At 50.0% G+C, this 18,936-nt stretch overlaps 1 protein-coding gene across 1 annotated transcript in view; it reads left to right on the top strand.

Annotated features, from left to right (window-relative positions):
- Positions 1–18,936, top strand: part of DNAH2 (dynein axonemal heavy chain 2) — a 122,990-nt gene that overhangs the window by 68,786 nt on the left and 35,268 nt on the right. The window contains exons 42-60 of the mRNA XM_033184712.1: positions 3,201–3,419; positions 3,646–3,763; positions 3,973–4,109; positions 4,940–5,077; positions 5,166–5,324; positions 9,301–9,453; positions 9,636–9,727; positions 10,041–10,239; positions 10,365–10,589; positions 11,700–11,804; positions 13,619–13,807; positions 14,331–14,416; positions 14,555–14,685; positions 14,836–14,985; positions 15,312–15,479; positions 15,713–15,873; positions 16,244–16,383; positions 18,398–18,530; positions 18,618–18,757. Of these exons, the coding sequence (XP_033040603.1) occupies positions 3,201–3,419; positions 3,646–3,763; positions 3,973–4,109; positions 4,940–5,077; positions 5,166–5,324; positions 9,301–9,453; positions 9,636–9,727; positions 10,041–10,239; positions 10,365–10,589; positions 11,700–11,804; positions 13,619–13,807; positions 14,331–14,416; positions 14,555–14,685; positions 14,836–14,985; positions 15,312–15,479; positions 15,713–15,873; positions 16,244–16,383; positions 18,398–18,530; positions 18,618–18,757 (2,843 nt within the window). The remainder of the gene's footprint in view (positions 1–3,200; positions 3,420–3,645; positions 3,764–3,972; positions 4,110–4,939; positions 5,078–5,165; positions 5,325–9,300; positions 9,454–9,635; positions 9,728–10,040; positions 10,240–10,364; positions 10,590–11,699; positions 11,805–13,618; positions 13,808–14,330; positions 14,417–14,554; positions 14,686–14,835; positions 14,986–15,311; positions 15,480–15,712; positions 15,874–16,243; positions 16,384–18,397; positions 18,531–18,617; positions 18,758–18,936) is intronic.

Raw genomic sequence — 18,936 nt, 5'->3', positions numbered from 1 at the left:
ACAGGCATGCGCCACCACACACGGCTAATTTTGTAGTTTTGGTAGAGACAGGGTTTCTCCATGTTGGTCAGGCTAGTCTCGAACTCCCGACCTCAGGTGATATGCCTGCCTCAGCCTCCCAAAGTGCTGGGATTACAGGCATGAGCCACCGCACCAGGCCAGGAGGACTTTTTAAAGAAGAAATTGATAACTGATGTGAAAATTGTTTGAAAGATTTAGTCAACTGGTAGAGTTTGGAATTGAGTTAGAGATAAGCACATTAAAAACTAAGCAAATATGGGAGCAAAAAAGAAAAAGAAAAAGGAAAAAAAAAACACCTAAGCAAACAGGCCAGACATGGTGGCTCACACCTGTGATCCTAGCACTTTGGGAGGTGTAGGCGGGTGGATCACTTGAGGTCAGGAGTTTGAGACCAGCCTGGGCAACATGGTGAAACCCCATCTCTACAAAAAATACAAAAATGAGCCAGGTGTAATGGCTCGTGCCTGTAGTCTCAGCTGAGGTGGGAGGATTGTTTGAGCCCAGGAGTTGGAGGCTGCAGTGGTTGAGATTGTGCCACTGCACTCCAGCCTGGGTGACAGAGACCCTGTCTCCAAAAAACAAAAATACCTAAGCAAACAAAAATCACAAAAATTATTAGATCCTAGGGAAAACAAAAAAGTTGCCCAGGAAAGGAAAAGTAATCATACATTGTTATACTGATACTTCATAGTGTTTACAAGAGACCCACCTAAAGCTTAATGACAAAGGGCTGAAAGTCAAAGAATAGAAAAAGATGTTTTTTCTATTATATGATTAGCATTAGTAAATAATTAGTATTAGTAAATACTAACCAAGGAAAGCTAGGGTAGCAATATGGGACTACAGATTTTGAGCTAAAAAGCACTGCTAGAAATAGAGGGCCATTTCATAATAATAAAGGGTTCAACTCATCAGAAAGGTATAACAATTCTGGTGCACCTAATAATACAGCCTCAAAATAAGTAGAGCAAATTTTGCACAATTACAAGGAGAAATGGACAAATCTATCGTAGTGGAGAGCTTGGTATCTCTTAATTGATAAATCAAACAGACTAAAAATCAGGATATAGAAGATTTGAAGAACACAATCAACAATCATTATTTAATAGATATCTATACAAACTGGTCTCAATAATTGGAGAATCACCAGGCATAGTGGCTCATGTCTGTAGTCCCAGGACTTTGGGAGGCCAAGGTGGGAGGATTACCTGAGGTCACGACTTCAAGGCTGCAGTGAGCCATGACTGTACCGCTGCACTCCAGCCTGGCTGACAGAGTGAGAACTCAATAAAATAAAATAAAATAAAATAAAATAAAATAAGATAAAATAATCGAAGCATAACCATATTTTTCAAGCACACATAGAAAATTGTTGGACCATGTAGGAAAAGGAAAATAGATGACTATGTAAAGGCCATAAATTTGCCTCAAAAATGTCAAAGGAAGATATTCATACCACATTTTCTGATCACAATGATAACTCTACAGGCAAAGTAGACTTTATGGCAAGAAGCAATAGTAAAGGTAAAGGGTGACATTTCATAATGATAAAAGGATCAATGCACAGAAAGTTATAACTGTTCTAAATCTGTATGCACTAAATAATATAGCTACAAAATCCATAAAAGAAAATGGACAGAACCATAGGAGAAACACATAAATCCATAGCCCTGGTGGGAGATCTTGACTTACTTCTTTCAGAAACTGATAATGCAAACAGACCAAAAAATCCATAAAGAGGTGCATTTGAATGCTTTTAACAGACAGTGACAAAATAGAATTAGTAAAAGCCAAATGTTTGGAAATTTGGCAATACAATTCTAAATAACTAATGGATCAAAGAAGAAATTAGAGGATTTTTTTTTTTTTTGAGATGGAGTTTTGCTCTGTTGCCCAGGCTGTAGTACAGTGGCAAATTATCGGCTCACTGCAACCTCCGCCTCCCAGGTTCAAGCGATTCTCGTGCCTCAGCCTCCTGAGTAGCTGGGACTACAGGCGCCCGCCACCATGCCCGGCTAATTTTTTTGTATTTTTAGTAGAGATGGGGTTTCGTCATGTTGGCCAGGCTGGTCTTGAACTCCTGACCTCAGGTGATCTGCCTGCCTCAGCCTCCCACAGTGTTGGGATTACAGTCCTGAGCCACCGCACCTGGCTGAGAATATTTTTTTAACTGAATAAATAGAAAATGTGACATTAAACTTCTTTAGGACACTAAACACATGTGCACACAGAAAACATACTAATAAAACTTCTCAGATGGTGGAAGGAGGTGAAATTGGTGAGGCCTGTTAGTGCAAGTAACGATCTTGCAGCTATTTGAAATTATTTGGCTACATGAGCTGTGTGTTTTAAAATGGCACACTATTCTGGGGCCGATCTGCTAGGTCATGGTTCTTCAAGCATTACTTTTTTTTTTTCCCGAGACGGAGTCTCGCTCTGTCGCCCAGGCTGGAGTGCAGTGGCACGGTCTCAGCTCACTGCAAGCTCCACCTCCCGGGTTCACGCCATTCTCCTGCCTCAGCCTCCCGAGTAGCTGGGACTACAGGCACCCACCACCACGCCCAGCTAAATTTTTGTATTTTTAGTAGAGACGGGGTTTCACCGTGTTAGCCAGGATGGTCTTGATCTCCTGACCTCGTGATCCCCCCGCCTCGGCCTCCCAAAGTGCTGGGATTACAGGCGTGAGCCACCGCGCCCGGCCCAAGCATTACTTTTTAACTTAGGTAATAATGTCTTTAACATTAATTGGGCTCTTCCACCAAACTGTGAGCTCTGCAATAGGACGAAATCTATTTTGTCCCAAGCCGTATCCCTGGCAACCGACAAGCACAGTGCTTGGCATACATTGTAGAGGCTTAATAAATATTTGCTGAATAATAAAAAGTGTGTAGAGCTATATGTAAGACATTGTGCCAATGAGGAAGCTGAGGCGTGGAGAGGTAACTTACCCAGGATCACATAGCTGAGAGCTGGGGAACCAGCCTGGCCGACTCCAGAGCCCAGTCTTTCAACTCTGCAATGGGCCAGCTTCCCAGTGAGTGAACAGAGCCGGAGGGCAGAGGGCCCTGGGGCCATTTTTAACAGTTTGAACCTATTCTCCCTGGCACTGGGGGGATTTTGAAAGCCCTTTAAAGGTCTCATCCTTTTGCTTCTGCTTGTTGTGTTTTCCCTTCCCTCAGCTGCGGGAGACCGTTGAGCAAGAGATTCGAGACATGGGCCTGCAAAGCACGCCGTTCACCCTCACCAAGGTTTTCCAGTTGTATGAAACCAAGAACTCCCGCCACTCCACCATGATTGTGGGCTGCACGGGCAGTGGCAAGACGGCCTCATGGCGCATCCTGCAGGCCTCCCTGTCCTCTCTGTGCCGCGCTGGAGACCCTAACTTCAACCTTGTTAGAGTACGGGGCTGGGACAGTGGAGTCAGTGGCAGAGACTTGAGTAGTAAAAAGACAGTGGAGGGTGGGGGTCAGGGAGAACCTTGCAAGGCCAGGAGGGCTGTACCTGGGTCCACGGAGGCCTGGAGCGATGAGAGAAGGGCCAAATGCGCGTACCTAAGAGGGGTCTGGAAATAAAGGGGGGTTTTTGTCTATCAGCAGCTAAAACCCCTTCCGGTGTCACTTTCAGGAGTTCCCTTTGAACCCCAAGGCATTGTCTCTAGGGGAACTGTACGGGGAATATGACCTCAGCAGCAATGAATGGACAGATGGCATCTTGTCCAGTGTTATGCGGACGGCATGTGCAGGTATCCAAAGGATCGTGGGGTGTGGAGAGCAAACGCCTGAGTCTCCTAAGGAGGCGGGGAGTCTGGGGATAGGAAGTTCCAAGTTGGGAGAGAAATGCCTGGAGAATGCTGAAGTACAAGGACGTGTAGGCTTGCGTCTCCGAGAAGCGTGAGCGGAGGGCGCAAGGTGAGCAGCTCCCTGGTTTCCACATCACCCACCATCTACTCAGATGAGAAACCCGATGAGAAGTGGATCCTGTTCGACGGCCCCGTAGACACGCTGTGGATCGAGAGCATGAACTCCGTCATGGATGATAACAAGGTGTTGACCCTCATCAACGGCGAGCGCATCGCGATGCCCGAGCAGGTCAGGGATGTGGCTGACTCCCGAGGGCCTGCAGAGGCAGGCACCGGAGGGCATGGGCTGGGGCTGGGGAGGACAGCCAGGAATCTCAGAGCAGGGCGGGTTCTGCAGGAGAGAGCCGAAAGGAGGATGCCTGGATTCAGGGAAACCTGCAGCTGAAGAAAAAATGCTTTGCCTACCATGGCTGTTGAGAACAATGATAAGAAAAACACTCTGTATTGTAAGCACTGTGTAGGCTCGGGCGGCCCTCCTCAGCTCGTTCCCACGGACGCATGAGGCAGGACCCTCACTTGTGCACCCAGGGTTATGAATTCATGGACTGGCAAGCACACCCTTTTCCACCCACTCCAACAATGCGAGCAAGAGAGTGATTTTTCATAAGGACAACCTTGAATAAGCTCTAGTTTCTTTTAAAGCAAACTGGACTAGGCCAGGTGGCTCATGCCTGTAATCCAAGTACTTTGGGAGCGAGGTCAAGGTGGGCAGATCACTTGAGGTCAGGAGTTTAAGACCAGCCTGGCCAATAGGGTGAAACCCCGTCTCTACTAAAATATACAAAAGTTAGCTGGGTGTGGTGTTGTGCACCTTTAGTCCCAGGTACTCTGGAGACTGAGGTGGGAGGATTGCTTGAACCTGAGAGGCAGAGGTTGCGGTGAGCCAAGATCATGCCACTGCACTCCAGCTTGGGTGACAGAGCAAGACTCTGTCTCAAAAAAACAAAAACAAAAACAAATCATTTGTGAACTTGTAGCATCCGAGTTCTGGGTGTTTTATTATTCCTGAAGGTGGGGGATGCAGAGAGAGATGAAGTTCTGACAAGCGTATATCCTTAGGTGTCTCTTCTGTTCGAAGTGGAGAACCTGGCAGTGGCCTCTCCAGCCACCGTATCCCGCTGCGGGATGGTCTACACTGACTACGCTGACCTGGGCTGGAAGCCCTATGTTCAGTCGTGGCTGGAGAAGAGGCCAAAGGTATGAAGGGAACCGAGGAGAGGGAAAGTAACCAGGGTGGCTCCAGGACACAAGGGTGAATGACGACTCCCTTCTTATTCAACTCCAGGCTGAGGTGGAGCCCCTTCAACGCATGTTTGAAAAGTTCATCAACAAGATGCTGGCCTTTAAGAAGGACAACTGCAAGGAGCTGGTGCCCCTGCCCGAGTACAGTGGTATCATCTCCCTCTGCAAGCTGTACTCGGCCCTGGCCACGCCAGAGAATGGGGTAAGGGGAGGACACAGACTACGGGCAGGGGGTAGGGAGGGCTCACAGTCTCACCAGGACAACTTCTGGGAAACGGTGTGTCTGAGACAGGTTGAACTCCAGGCTTGAGTGGAGCAGAGACTCCAAGGGGAGGCCTCAACGACCATGGAGGCAGTGAGGGGTGTGTGTGTGCACGTGTGTGTCTGTGTGTGTGTCTGCGTGTGTGTGTGTGCACGTGTGTGTTGAGCTGAAAGGTCCGACTAGGGGTTCTGAGTTGAATATGTACACAGTGGGGTCTGGCTATAATTTCCCACCCATGCTTTGGGAGCTGAAAATAGCTCATTCTGCTCCTGACTTCCCCAGCCCTTCAAAATATAAATGTAAGTTTTGGCATAGATGAGGCCCTGGGACACCATTTCTCCTGGAAGAGGCTTTCAGACTATTCTGATGAGAGGACTTTGTAAACATTTCAGATTAATTGATATTTAAGAAAAATTGTTGGCCGGGCGCGGTGGCTCAAGCCTGTAATCCCAGCACTTTGGGAGGCCGAGGCGGGCGGATCACGAGGTCAGGAGATCGAGACCATCCTGGCTAACACGGTGAAACCCCGTCTCTACTAAAAAATACAAAAAACTAGCCGGGTGAGGTGGCGGGCGCCTGTAGTCCCAGCTACTCGGGAGGCTGAGGCAGGAGAATGGCGTGAACCCGGGAGGCAGAGCTTGCAGTGAGCTGAGACCGTGCCACTGCACTCCAGCCCGGGCGACAGAGTGAGACTCCGTCTCAAAAAAAAAAAAAAAGAAAAAAAGAAAAATTGTGCTCAGTTTAGAAGGACCAAAATTTGATATCTTCTGTTGAGCTTTAATCACTGCCTATAAATGGTTTGTATTGTTTTTAAAGATGTTGCCAGGTAATTAAACTATTAATACATCATCAACAATTAAGATCTATAGGAACATATGTCATTCCTCGTACAGTTAATGTAAATTAAAAATATGTAGATGGGGCCGGGTGCGGTGGTTCATGCCTGTAATCTCAGCACTTTGGGAGGCCGAGGTGGGTGGATCACGGGAGGTCAGGAATTCGAGACCAGCCTGGCCAACATGGTGAAACCCCATCTCTACTAAAAATACAAAATTAACTGGGTGTCGTGGCACACACCTGTAGTCCCAGCTACTTGGGAGGCTGAGGCAGGACAATCGCTTGAACCCGGGAGGCGGAGGCTGCAGTGAGCCGAGATCGCACCACTGCACTCCAGCCTGGGCGAGGCAGAGCAAGACTCCATCTCAAAAAAACAAAACCAAAAAACTGTAGATGGACTTGCCAGATACCATGTGGGCAGAGGGCAGTTACGAGTATCAATGGCACACAGGTGCCAAGAAGGACGGGCTGGGTAGGGGAGGCTTCCTGGGTGAGCAGAGGGCAAGAGTGGCCTCTGCAGAAGTGCAGACACACAGGAGTCAGGCCTGGCGGGGCGGGCCTAGCTAGTGGTCTGTAGCCGGATATGGTGGGTGGTGTTTGTGTGCAGATGCTCTTCAGTGTGGCAGAGACCCTGAGGAGAGGACTGGACCATGAGGATGGTGAGATGTGTTGTGTGCTGAGAGGAGCCAGAAGCACAGACTAAGGATTCTGGACTGAAAATGGCAGACAATTGATTCTTTTTTTTTTTTTTTTTTGAGATGGAGTCTCGCTCTGTCGCCCAGGCTGGAGTGCAGTGGTGCGATCTCGGCTCACTGCAAGCTCCGCCTCCCAGGTTCACGCCATTCTCCTGCCTTGGCCTCCCGAGTAGCTGGGACTACAGGCACCTGCCACCACGTCTGGCTAATTTTTTGTATGTTTAGTAGAGACAGGGTTTCACCGTGTTAGCCAGGATGGTCTTGATCTCCTGACCTTGTGATCCACCTGCCTCAGCCTCCCAAAGCGCTGGGATTACAGGCATGAGTCACCGTGCCCGGCCAGGATTGAGGATTACTCTCTAAACCCAAGATCAGTATCCTGGATTGGACGGCACCGTTATCTGTGGTCCTAGGTGTCTTAAGTCACAACCCATCCTCAAGCGCCCTCCACCCACAGGCCTGTGTCTGCTTTGCATAGTAGGCCAGGGATGGTTTGAAGGATGCCAGGTTTGAAGGATGCCAGGTTGGTCGTGGTCTCCAAGAGGCCCGACAGAGTCGGGATGGCCCCATGTGCTCTATGCGCCCAATCAGAAGAAAGACACCTGTCACATGCCCCCTGGGTAGGGGTTGAGAGCACGGGCTCTAAATATGCTCCTTCCATTATTAAGTTGGCACATTTTACATTTTATCTTTTTGGAGATAGGGTCTCACTCTGCTGCCCAAGCCGAGTGCTGTGGTGTGATCTCGGCTCACTGCAGCCTCAACTTACTGGGCTCACACAATTCTCCTGTCTCCCGAGTAGCTGGGACTGCAGGCATGCACCATCACACCCAGCTAATTTTTGATTACTTCTAGAGACAGGGTCTCACTGTGTTGCCCAGGCTGGTCTCAAACTCCTGGACTCAAGTAATCCTCCTGCCTCGGCCTCCCAAAGTGCTAGGACTACAGGCATGAGCCACCACACCAGGCCACATTTCACATTTTAATTTTTAATTACACAGATAATTGTTGAATCAGGTTCCCTTTCTGAAAATAATAATTTTTCATATAAAACTAAAGTCCTTTTTGTTCCTCTCTCTCCTCCCAGTCCTGATCTGCTCCTTACTGCACACAAGTAACTACTGTAGTATGTTTGTGTATGTCATTCCAGACCTCTTTTTTAATTTTTTTTTTTTAGAGACAGGGTCTTGCTCTGTTACCAAGGCTGGAATGGCATGATCAGGGCTTACTGCAGCCTCAACATCCTGGGCTCAAGTGATCCTCCCACCTCAGTCTCCTGAGTAGCTGAGGTTACAGACGCACACCATCATGCCTGGCTGTTTTTTTTTTTTTTTTTTTTTTTTGGTTGAGACAAGTTTCACTATGTTGTTCAGGCTGGTCTTGAACTCCTGGCGTCAAGCAATAATCCCACCTCAGCTTCCCAAGGTGCTGGGATTATAGGCATGAGCCACCACCATGTCTGGCCTAGGCCTTTTTAAAGGTATGCCTTTACATATAATCCCATGGATAATCCCATGGATATCCATAGAAAAGGTTTTTTGTTTTTTTTTTTTTTTGGAGATGGAGTTTTGCTCTTGCCGCCTGGGCTGGAGCACAGTTGTGCCATTTCGGCTCACTGCAACCTCCACCTCCTGGGTTCAAGCGATTCTACCACCTCAGCCTCCTGAGTAGCTGAGATTAACAGGGGCCACCACACCCGGCTAATTTTTGTATTTTTAGTAGAGGTGTGGTTTCACCATGTTGGCCAGGCTGGTCTCGAACTCCTGACCTCAGGTGATCCACCCAGCTCTGCTTCCCTAAGTGCTGGGATTACAGGCATGAGCCACTGTGCCTGACCGAAAATGTGGTATTTTTTTAAAAACTATATCATGCTATATACTGCAACGTGTCCGTTAAATTAACAATATGTTTTTGAGTTCTGTATTACTACATGTAGATTCATTTCATTGCTTTAACTGCTATATACTATTCCATGGTAGAACACTACATTTTATTTTTCCACTGCTCTACTGATGAACGTTTAGGTCATCTCCAGTGTTTTGCAATCACAAACAAGTCACCATGAATGTTCCTGAACCTGTCTCCTGAGCACCCATGGGTGCTTTTCCAGAGCAGGCCTGTTGTGGCCGGATGATGGCTGCGTCTTTATGAGTTAGCAGTGAGGAAACTCAGGGCAACTGCTGAGCTATAAGGAATTTCAGGTTTGTCTCAGTCTTTCAGCAGGTTGTAGATAAACACGCACATTTGGAAAACTGTGCGATTTTCCAAATAGAGCCAGGAAAGGAGGAAGACTCAGCCTTTCCACACTCTGGTGTCATGAGTCTGCCAGATGGACCCCTGGTCTCTTACAGGCGGGTTATTTCCTCTTCTCATCCTCCATCCAGGTGAACCCAGCTGACGGCGAGAACTATGTCACCATGGTAGAGATGACATTTGTGTTCAGCATGATCTGGTCTGTGTGTGCCTCTGTGGATGAAGAGGGCCGCAAGAAGATTGACAGCTACCTCCGAGAGATCGAGGGCTCCTTTCCCAATAAGGTTGGGCACACACCCAGCTGTCCTATTTGCTCTGTTTTTCCAGAACCCATTGGCATCCCCGATCTCAGGCTCTGCTTTGGTCTCTCTCTCTCTTTCTTCCACCTGGTGGTCTGGGGCCCGTTCTCTGGGCTGGAGAAGGCTCAAGGAAGGCTTTTGTCACCTGACCTACGTGCCCTCCTTAGGACACGGTGTATGAGTATTTTGTGGACCCCAAAATGCGGAGTTGGACGTCATTTGAGGACAAGCTTCCTAAGAGTTGGCGCTACCCTCCAAAGTGAGAGCTGGGCCTGGGTGTGAGGAGGGCATGGGGCAGCGGTAGGTGGGGGATGTGGCAAGAGAGATGGGGCCTAGAAGCAAAAATGAGCGATAGGAAGGAGAAGGCGGGTCCCAGGGAAGGGCTGCCTCCTCAGGAGAGGAAGCGGGACCTAGAGGACTTGGGATGGGGTCTTTGAGGGGAGTGCATGATCCCCAGGCCCCACAGGAGGGCAGGGTGGTGATGAGACAGTGGTGACGTGGAGGGAAAGGAAGTGGGAGTTGGAAAGGAGTGGGCGGGTGGCCCTTGAGAGCCGGTCCCTGCTCTTCCCTAGCGCCCCCTTCTATAAGATCACGGTGCCCACCGTCGACACTGTGCGCTACAACTACCTGGTGAGCACCTTGGTGGCCAACCAGAATCCCGTTCTGCTGGTGGGTCCCGTGGGGACTGGGAAGACCTCCATCGCCCAGAGTGTTCTGCAGTCCCTGCCCTCCAGCCAGTGGTCGGTGCTCATTGTCAACATGTCCGCACAGGTGTGTCGGGGACCCAAGGGCCAGGCTGCTGGCTCCCCTGGGATCCAAGTGTCTGCTTGACCCTCCTCTCTAAGCCCATATTTCTCTCAGGAGACCCACACATTCATTCGGTACCTTTTCACCAGACCACATCCAATAACGTGCAGAGCATCATTGAGAGCAGGGTTGAGAAGCGAACCAAGGGTGTCTACGTGCCATTCGGGGGCAAAAGTATGATCACCTTTATGGATGACCTAAATATGCCTGCTAAGGACATGTTTGGGTCCCAGCCACCTCTGGAGCTGATCCGCCTCTGGATTGACTATGGCTTCTGGTATGACCGTTCGAAGCAGACCATCAAGCACATTCGAGTAAGCCTCCCGAGAGTCTGTTCTTCAGGCCTCTGCTCCCTTCTGGGATAGGCTCAGTCCCCACTCCACTAGGGCCCCAGGCTATGGTCCTGTCATCCTGGATTCCTTCCCACACAGGAGCATCCTGTCTCCATGACAGCAGTTCTTGGCTCCCCACTCAGGAGCCAGGCATCCTCCCTCAGTCCTGCCTCCTTTGTGGGATTGAGCATACTGTTTCTTTCCTTCCTTCCTTCCTTCCTTCCTTCCTTCCTTCCTTCCTCCCTCCCTCCTCCCTCCCTCCCTCCCTCTTCCTCCTCCCTCCCTCCCTTCCTCCTTCCTTCCTTCCTTCCTTTTTCCTTCCTTCCTTCCTTCCTTTTTCCTTCCTTCCTTCCTCCTTCCCTCCTTCCTCCTTCCTTCCTTCCTTCCTCTCTCTTTCTTTCTCTCTTTTTCTTTCTTTCTTTCTTTTTCTTTCTTTTTTTTTTTAGACAGTGTCTTGCTCTGTTGCCAAGGCCGGAGTGACAGATTAATTTTATAATTTTTAGTGGACACAAGGTCTCCATATGTTGCCCAGGCTGGTCTTGAACTCCTGGGCTCAAGAGATCCTCCTACCTTGGCCTCCCAAAGTGTTGGCATTACAGGCCTGAGCCACTGCACCTGGCTGCTTCTCTTTAATCAGCGGCCATTGCGGCCTGGCTTCTGGGGTTGTTTGTGTGTATATCTGGCATTCTGGGCCCAAAACTCAGCTAGTGATATATTCATGTGTGTTTGAGAGAGAACACACACACCACGTGTATAGATACGTACAATTTTAAAAGAAGAAAAAGAAAGTCTAGAAGACACAAATTTTTTTTACTTACCTGTGTTTTCTCATTTGGGTACATGGATTATAAGGATGAAATACAGACAAATGCATTCCTGGTTCTAAAACAAGTTTCCCATGTCCCTTTCTCCTCTTCCCCTCCCCCTGCTCTGCCACTCCATGTTCCTCTCTACTCGCTGTGTCCCGGTTCCTCTTCCCCTTTGTCCCTCCTCACATTGTTTTCCTCCCACTCCTTTTCACCTGGCCTGTGTCGCTGCCTCTCTTGCCCGCTCCCCTCCTGCCTCTCCGCCCACCTTGTCACCGCTGTCTAGGAAATGTTCCTGATGGCTGCCATGGGCCCCCCTGGGGGTGGACGGACTGTCATCTCCCCAAGGCTACAGAGTCGCTTCAACATTATCAACATGACCTTCCCCACAGTGAGGACCTCATGGGGGCTGCAGGACGAGGGGAGGGTAGGAGGGAAATGTCTCTGTCCCAGAGAAGCAGGGGCCAGATCCCAGGGGGCCGAGGCACCCCAAGCAGAGCTCCATACGGGAAGCTGGGACGATCCGTAGGGCCTGTGCTGGCCCCTGAGCTAGAAGAGCTACAGGATGGAAGTGCATCCTCCTGGCTGTGGACAAGGAAGCCTTGTAGTCCTGGTGGGCAGAGAACACGGTGAAGCCCGAGTAGACTAAGGAAGGTAGATCCTACAAAGCACATAGCAGTGTCAGGATTAGAGCCAGGCCAGTGAGTCACTCATCTCAGTGCAGAATTTAAGGGGGCACCCAAAGACTCTGCAATCAGGAGAAATAACATGTTCACACTTCCTTTTTTTTTTTTTTTGAGACAGGGTCTCACTCTGTCGCACCCCAGGCTGGAGTGCAGTGGCATGATCTCAGCTCACTGCAACCTCCACTTCCCAGGTTCAAGTGATTCTCCTGCCTCAGCCTCCAGAGTAGCTGGGACTGCAGGCGCCTGCCACCACGCCCGGCTAATTCTTGTATTTTCAGTAGAGACAGAGTTTCATCATGTTGCCCAGTCTGGTCTCAAACTCCTAGACTCAAGAGATCCGCCCACCTTAGCCTCCCACCACACTTGGCCTCACATTTTTTTTCCCTGTCTGGAACATTTTATTGATCCTGTGGAGTGGGAAGGAGAATTGGAGAAGTATGTGAGGCCAAGGGATCCCAGGGGAACAGGGAAGGTATTGAGGCTTGGCCACTAGTACTGGTGGTGAATCTGTAGTAATGCAATATATTTTTAAAATTAAAATTAATGCCAATAATTTATGATGAGCAAAATACCACCATTTTGAATAAATACTAAATCAGTCAGTAGAGTACAGTGCTGAGCCATATTGAAGCCTAAGGGGAAAGGAGAAATCAGCAATCCACATCTGGTCTTTATTTTAAATGTTAGTGTTTGTTCATCGTGAATATTTTGCATTCATTTTTGTTTTTAAATACTGTGTCGGCCAGGCACGGTGGCTCCCAGCTGTAATCCCAGTACTTTGAGAGGCTGAGGCAGGTGGATCACTTGAGCTCAGGAGTTTGATATCAGCCTGAGCAACATGGGGAACCCTGTCTCTACAAAAAAATATAAAAATTAGCCAGGTGTGGTGGTGCACACCTGTAGTCCCAGCTACTTGAGAGGCTGAGGTGGGAGGATTGCTTGAGCCCAGGAGGTCGAGGCTGCAGTGAACCATGATCTCACCATCGGACACCAGCTTTGAAAACAGTCTGAGATTCTGTCTCAAAAAAAAAAAAAAAAAAAAAAAATTGTATACATATAGTGTTAAGGCTGGGCACAGTGGCTCATGCCTGTAATCCCAGCACTTTGGGAGGCCAAAGCAGGCGGATCACCTGAGGTCGGGAGTTCGAGATCAGCCTGACCACCATGGAGAAACCCTGTCTCTACTAAAAATACAAAAAATTAGTCAGGCGTGGTGGCAGGCACCTGTAATCCCAGCTACTTGGGAAGGTTAGGCAGAGAATTGCTTGAACCCATGAGGCAGAAGTTGCAGTATATATATGAATAAATAAATTAAAATATGTATAAATATATAGTATGTATAATACATAAAACACTATATAGATAGTGTTAAAATAGTATTAATCATTTGTCTTATTTCTGAGTTTAGGATTTTTTTTTGATGCCCCCTTAAATTCTGCCATGAGCCAAGCTCTTTAGTGGCTTCCTTCCTGGCTAGAAGGCCAGGAGCCCTGCAGAGTGAGCCAGGGTCTATTTCTAGGAGTCCCAGATCATCCGCATATTTGGCACCATGATCAATCAGAAGCTTCAGGACTTTGAGGAAGAGGTGAAGCCCATTGGGAACGTGGTGACAGAGGCCACCCTGGACATGTACAACACCGTGGTACAGCGCTTCCTGCCCACGCCCACCAAGATCCATTACCTCTTCAACCTTCGAGACATCTCCAAGGTGACTCTTGGCCTGACCTTGCCCGTTCTGCTTGGCCCAGCCTCCGCGGAGGCATTCTCTTCTCAAACAGCCTTAACACTCAATAGCATGCGCACCGAAAGTCACCCCCATCCTGAAGTGCCACATTCCGTGGCTTTACCTTTAAAACTTCTGGGCCAAGTGAGGTGGCTCACACCTGTAATTCCAGCACTTTGGGAGGCCAATGCAGACAGATCACCTGAGGTTAGGAGTTCAAGACCAGAGCCTGGCCAACATGGCGAAATCCTGTCTCTATTAAAAATATATATATATAAAAAAATTAGCTGGGTGTGGTGGCGTGTGCCTGTAGTCCCAGTTACGTGGGAGGCTGAGGCAGGAGAATTGCTTGAGCCTGGGAGGCAGAGGTTGCAGTGAGCTGAGATTGCACCACTGCAGTTCAGCCTTGGAGACAGAGTGAGACTGTCTCAAAAACAAAAACAAAAACAAAAAACTTCCGGAGGGAACCTTTTTGCTCCCTGGTCCTGACAGTCAGTCCTCTTCCCAGGTGTTCCAGGGCATGCTTAGAGCCAACAAGGACTTCCATGATACCAAGTCCAGCATCACACGGCTCTGGATCCATGAATGTTTCAGGTGACGTGCATGTGCCCTGACCAGACGCAGGCTTCCTCAGCCTTGCTCCCACCCCCGCTTTGCTCCCAGCCTGACACTGCCTTCCCCAGGCCATTCTCCTCTTTATTCCCAGATCTCACGCCAGTTCCCTGCCCACAGAGTCTTCTCGGACCGGCTGGTTGATGCGGCAGACACAGAAGCCTTCATGGGCATCATAAACGACAAGCTCGGCTCCTTCTTTGACCTCACGTTTCATCATCTCTGTCCCAGCAAGCGTTCTCCTATCTTTGGTGAGCTGGGAGCTGTGATGACCTTGGGCTTGACACTCTTAGGACATCGGGGCTAGAAGGAGTCAGGACATGGAGTCTGAAATGTGGAGCCCTGCGGCGGGGAGGCAGACCAGGCATTTGTGACTCTGATCCCCTCTTCCCATGGCTCAGGGGATTTCCTGAAGGAGCCCAAGGTGTACGAAGACCTCACAGATCTGACAGTGCTGAAGACAGTCATGGAGACGGCTCTAAATGAGTATAACCTGTCACCCTCTGTGGTGCCCATGCAGCTGGTGCTCTTCCGAGAGGCCATTGAGCACAGTGAGCGCCTGCCAGTCCCACCCCCTTCCCCATCATCTCAGTGATGGGGTATGTCTAAGGAAATAGGGGTCCCTTCCCAGGTCTCCCAAATCAAGTTCCGGAAGCTGCCTTTCTCCCTGGCCTCAGCTGGGTGTGGCAACGTGTGTTTAACAGAGAAGGTGGAGGTTAAAAGTTGAATTGCCTCCTGGGCCTTGGGCACCAACTTCTTCTCATACCTCTTGGTTCCTCTGCTTCAGTTTCAGGGACCCCAATCCCTAGCCTAGAGCCTGGAGGTCCCCTGAGTTTGCTCAGCCAACTCATTACCCTCACACCCACCCCACCCCCAGTCACACGGATCGTGCGGGTCATTGGACAGCCTCGGGGCAACATGCTCCTCGTGGGCATCGGGGGCAGCGGACGCCAGAGTCTGGCCCGCCTGGCTTCATCCATCTGCGACTACACCACCTTCCAGATCGAGGTCACCAAACATTATCGGAAGCAGGAGTTCCGAGATGGTACGGCTGGGTTTCTGAAACGGTAGGAATGAAAGATCAGATGCGTACATTCCTGCAGTGATAAGAGAGGAGAGATGGCAGCCAGATGGGCAGACGTGCCCGGCCTGTGTTGAGTGTAGGATGGTGTTGCGTGTATGCTGCAGGGCGGGGAGGGTTCCTAAATCTCAGAAAAGGAATCAAGCCCAGGACGGGGAATCTGCAATGAGTTTGTCCTCCGTCCCTCCCCCGGCCAGATATCAAGCGTCTGTATCGCCAGGCTGGGGTGGAGCTCAAGACCACGTCCTTCCTTTTTGTGGACACCCAAATAGCTGATGAGTCCTTCCTAGAGGACATCAACAACATCCTCAGCTCAGGCGAGGTGCCCAATCTCTACAAGCCTGATGAATTTGAAGAGGTAGGATTCCTTCCACACCCTCGACCAGGCGCTTCTTCCGCCGGCCTAGCTGACCCCAGAAGGACCACAGCTCCCAGAATGTGCCCCTGGAGCACCCCCACTGCCCACCTCAGCCCTGTAAGGTAGAAGGTCCCCTCCGGGGACCCTGGGCAGAGCTGCTTTAAAACCCATGCTTCAGAGCCAGGCACAGTGGCTCGAGCCTGTAGTTCCAGCTACTCGGGGGTGGGGGATGCTGAGGTGGGAGGATGGTTTGAGGCCAGGAGTTCGAGTCCAGCCTGGGAAACACTTTGTTAGCCCCGCCTGACCTGCTGCCCCCGCTGATTCTGCCATGGAGACGCCAGCCCTCTGACCCTGGGTGGCTTCTGTCCAGATCCAGTCACACATCATAGACCAGGCCCGGGCGGAGCAGGTGCCTGAGTCATCGGACAGCCTCTTCACCTACCTCATCGAACGCGTGCGGAACAACCTGCACATCGTGCTTTGCCTCAGCCCCGTGGGGGATCCCTTCAGGTGACTTCTGTGACATTCTTCTCCCAGACCCTTCTGTGTGCTCCCTCACCCTGCTGTGGCCTCCTGTGCCTTCTGGAAATTAGTGTCAGGAATAACAGCAGGCTCCTCTGCCCGCCTCGCCCATCTCCTTTCCGTAGGCTGTGCCCGATTTCAGAAAGTTCCTTTGCTGAACATGGGAGTCATCTGCCCTCTCTTGGTAGAACTAGATTTTTTGTTTATTTTGGTGGGTGGCTTTTTGGTTTTGTTTTGTCATCGTAAATCTAATTGTGGTTAAAAACACACACTCACAGTTCGGGCAGAGTGGCTCACGCCTGTAATCCCAACACTTTGGGAGGCCGAGGCAGGCAGATCACGAGGTCAGGAGATCGAGACCATCCCAGCTAACATGGTGAAACCCCGTCTCTACTAAAAATACAATTAGCTGGGCGTGGTGGTGGGAGCACCTGTGGTCCCAGCTACTCAGGAGGCTGAGGCAGGAGAATCACTTGAACCCGGGAAGCAGAGGTTGCAGAAAGCCGAGATCTCGCCACTACACTGCGGCCTGGGGGACAGAACGAAACTCTGTTCAAAACACACAGACACACACACGCACACACACACACCAAGATGTATCAACCGTTTGAGTGCAGTGTTCAGCCGTGTGAAGTGCACTCACGCTGTTGTGTAACAGCTGCAGAGCTTTCTCATGCTCCCGAGGCCACACTCCATACCCAGGAAACCACTGCCCCCCATTCCCTCCCCAGCCACTGTCTATGAGTCTGACTTCAGACGCCTCACACAGGTGGAACAATGCAGCATTTGTCTTTCTTTCTTTTTTGGTTTGAGACAAAGTCTCACCCCATCACCCAGGCTGAAGTGCAGTGCTGTGATCTCGGCTCACTGCAGCCTCCACCTCCCAGGTTCAAGTGATCCTCGTGCCTTAGCCTCCCAGTAGCTGGGATTATAGGTGCTTGCCACCATGTCCGGCTAATGTTTGTATTTTTAGTAGAGACGGGGTTTTACCATGTTGGCCAGGCTAGTCTCGAACTCCTGACCTCAAGTGACCCACCCACCTCCGCCTCCCAAAGTGCTGGGATTACAGGCGTGAGGCACTGCGCCCAGCTAGCATTTGTCTTTCTGTGACTTGCTTATTTCACTTAGCGTAGTGTCCTCAAGGTTCATCCGTGTTGTAGCATGTGTCAGGATTTCCTTCTTTTTTGTAAGGCTGAATAATATTATCTTGTATGTCTATACCACATTTTCTTGATATGACTAGATTTTTAAGGGCATCAGAAACTAGGAAGAGGGCAGAGAACTTGTGCAGGGAAGCAATTTGGATTATCTTAACAAAAAAAAATGTTTTTGAGACCAAGTCTTGCTTTGTCACCCAGGCTGGAGTACAGTGGTGCCATCTTGGCTCACTGCAACCTCCATCTCCCAGGCTCAAGTGATCCTCCTGCCTCAGCCTCTCCGGTAGCTGGGACTAAAAGCACATGTCACCATGGCCAGCTAATTTTTGTATTTTTTGTAGAGATGCGGTTTTGCCATTTGCCTAGGATGGTTTCGAACTCCTGGGCTCAAGGGATCCATCCGCCTTGGCCTCCCAAAGTGCTGGGATTACAGGCACAAGCCCCAGTGCCCGGCCTACCATTTTGTTTTTAATGTTTGTGAACACAGCCGGGCGCTATGCTGAACTTTTCACGTGTGATACCTCGTTGAATCCCCCAACCACCCTAGTCAGCATGTATTACTATTCCCATTTTAGAGACGAGGAAACTGGCATTCAAAGAGCTTAGATACTTGCTGGAGATCCACACCTTGAAAGTGTAGAACCAGGTTTTTGTGACTCCAGAACCTGTTTCTAAATGTTCTGCTGAACTAGCTCTGAAGGAACAGAATTTGGACAAGGAGATAGAGGAGAAAGGGGATGGGGCATTTTAGGTTCCTAGAAAGTGAGTGGATGCGTGTGGGGAAGCCAGTGCCTGGAGGCTGTGTCTGTGCATGGAATTTACAGCCTCTCTAAACCCCTTTCCAGGAACTGGATCCGCCAGTACCCAGCCTTGGTGAACTGCACAACCATCAACTGGTTCTCAGAGTGGCCCCAAGAGGCCCTGCTCGAGGTGGCTGAGAAGTACCTCATAGGAGTAGACCTGGGAACTCAGGAGAATGTGAGAATCCCCACCTCTCATCGCACCCCCGGCCTCTCTCCCACTTCCCTTTCCATCCGCCTTTTCATCCTGTGTCACTGGCCTCAGATCCACAGGAAGGTGGCCCAGATCTTTGTCACTATGCACTGGTCAGTAGCTCAGTATTCCCAGAAGATGCTGTTGGAACTGCGGAGACACAACTACGTCACACCCACCAACTACCTGGAACTCGTGTCTGGATATAAGAAGTATGAAGGAGGGCAGGGGACGTGCAGGGCCAGGGAGCCTGGTGTCTTCTGAGGGCAAGGGGTGAAATGAGTTGATGTGCAAGGGCAGAGACACAAAGGCCGCAGTTCTGCCTAGGAAGTTGGAAAGTGGGAGCTGGGGCTTCTCGTGGGAGGGGCTGTCTCCAGAGCCTTCTGGCTAT

Source organism: Trachypithecus francoisi, unplaced genomic scaffold (assembly GCF_009764315.1).
Source record: "Trachypithecus francoisi isolate TF-2019V2 unplaced genomic scaffold, Tfra_2.0 Lachesis_group20, whole genome shotgun sequence".
Lineage (NCBI taxonomy): Eukaryota > Metazoa > Chordata > Mammalia > Primates > Cercopithecidae > Trachypithecus > Trachypithecus francoisi.
Note: the sequence above shows the minus strand (reverse complement) of the source record. Positions and strands in the feature narration are given on the sequence as shown.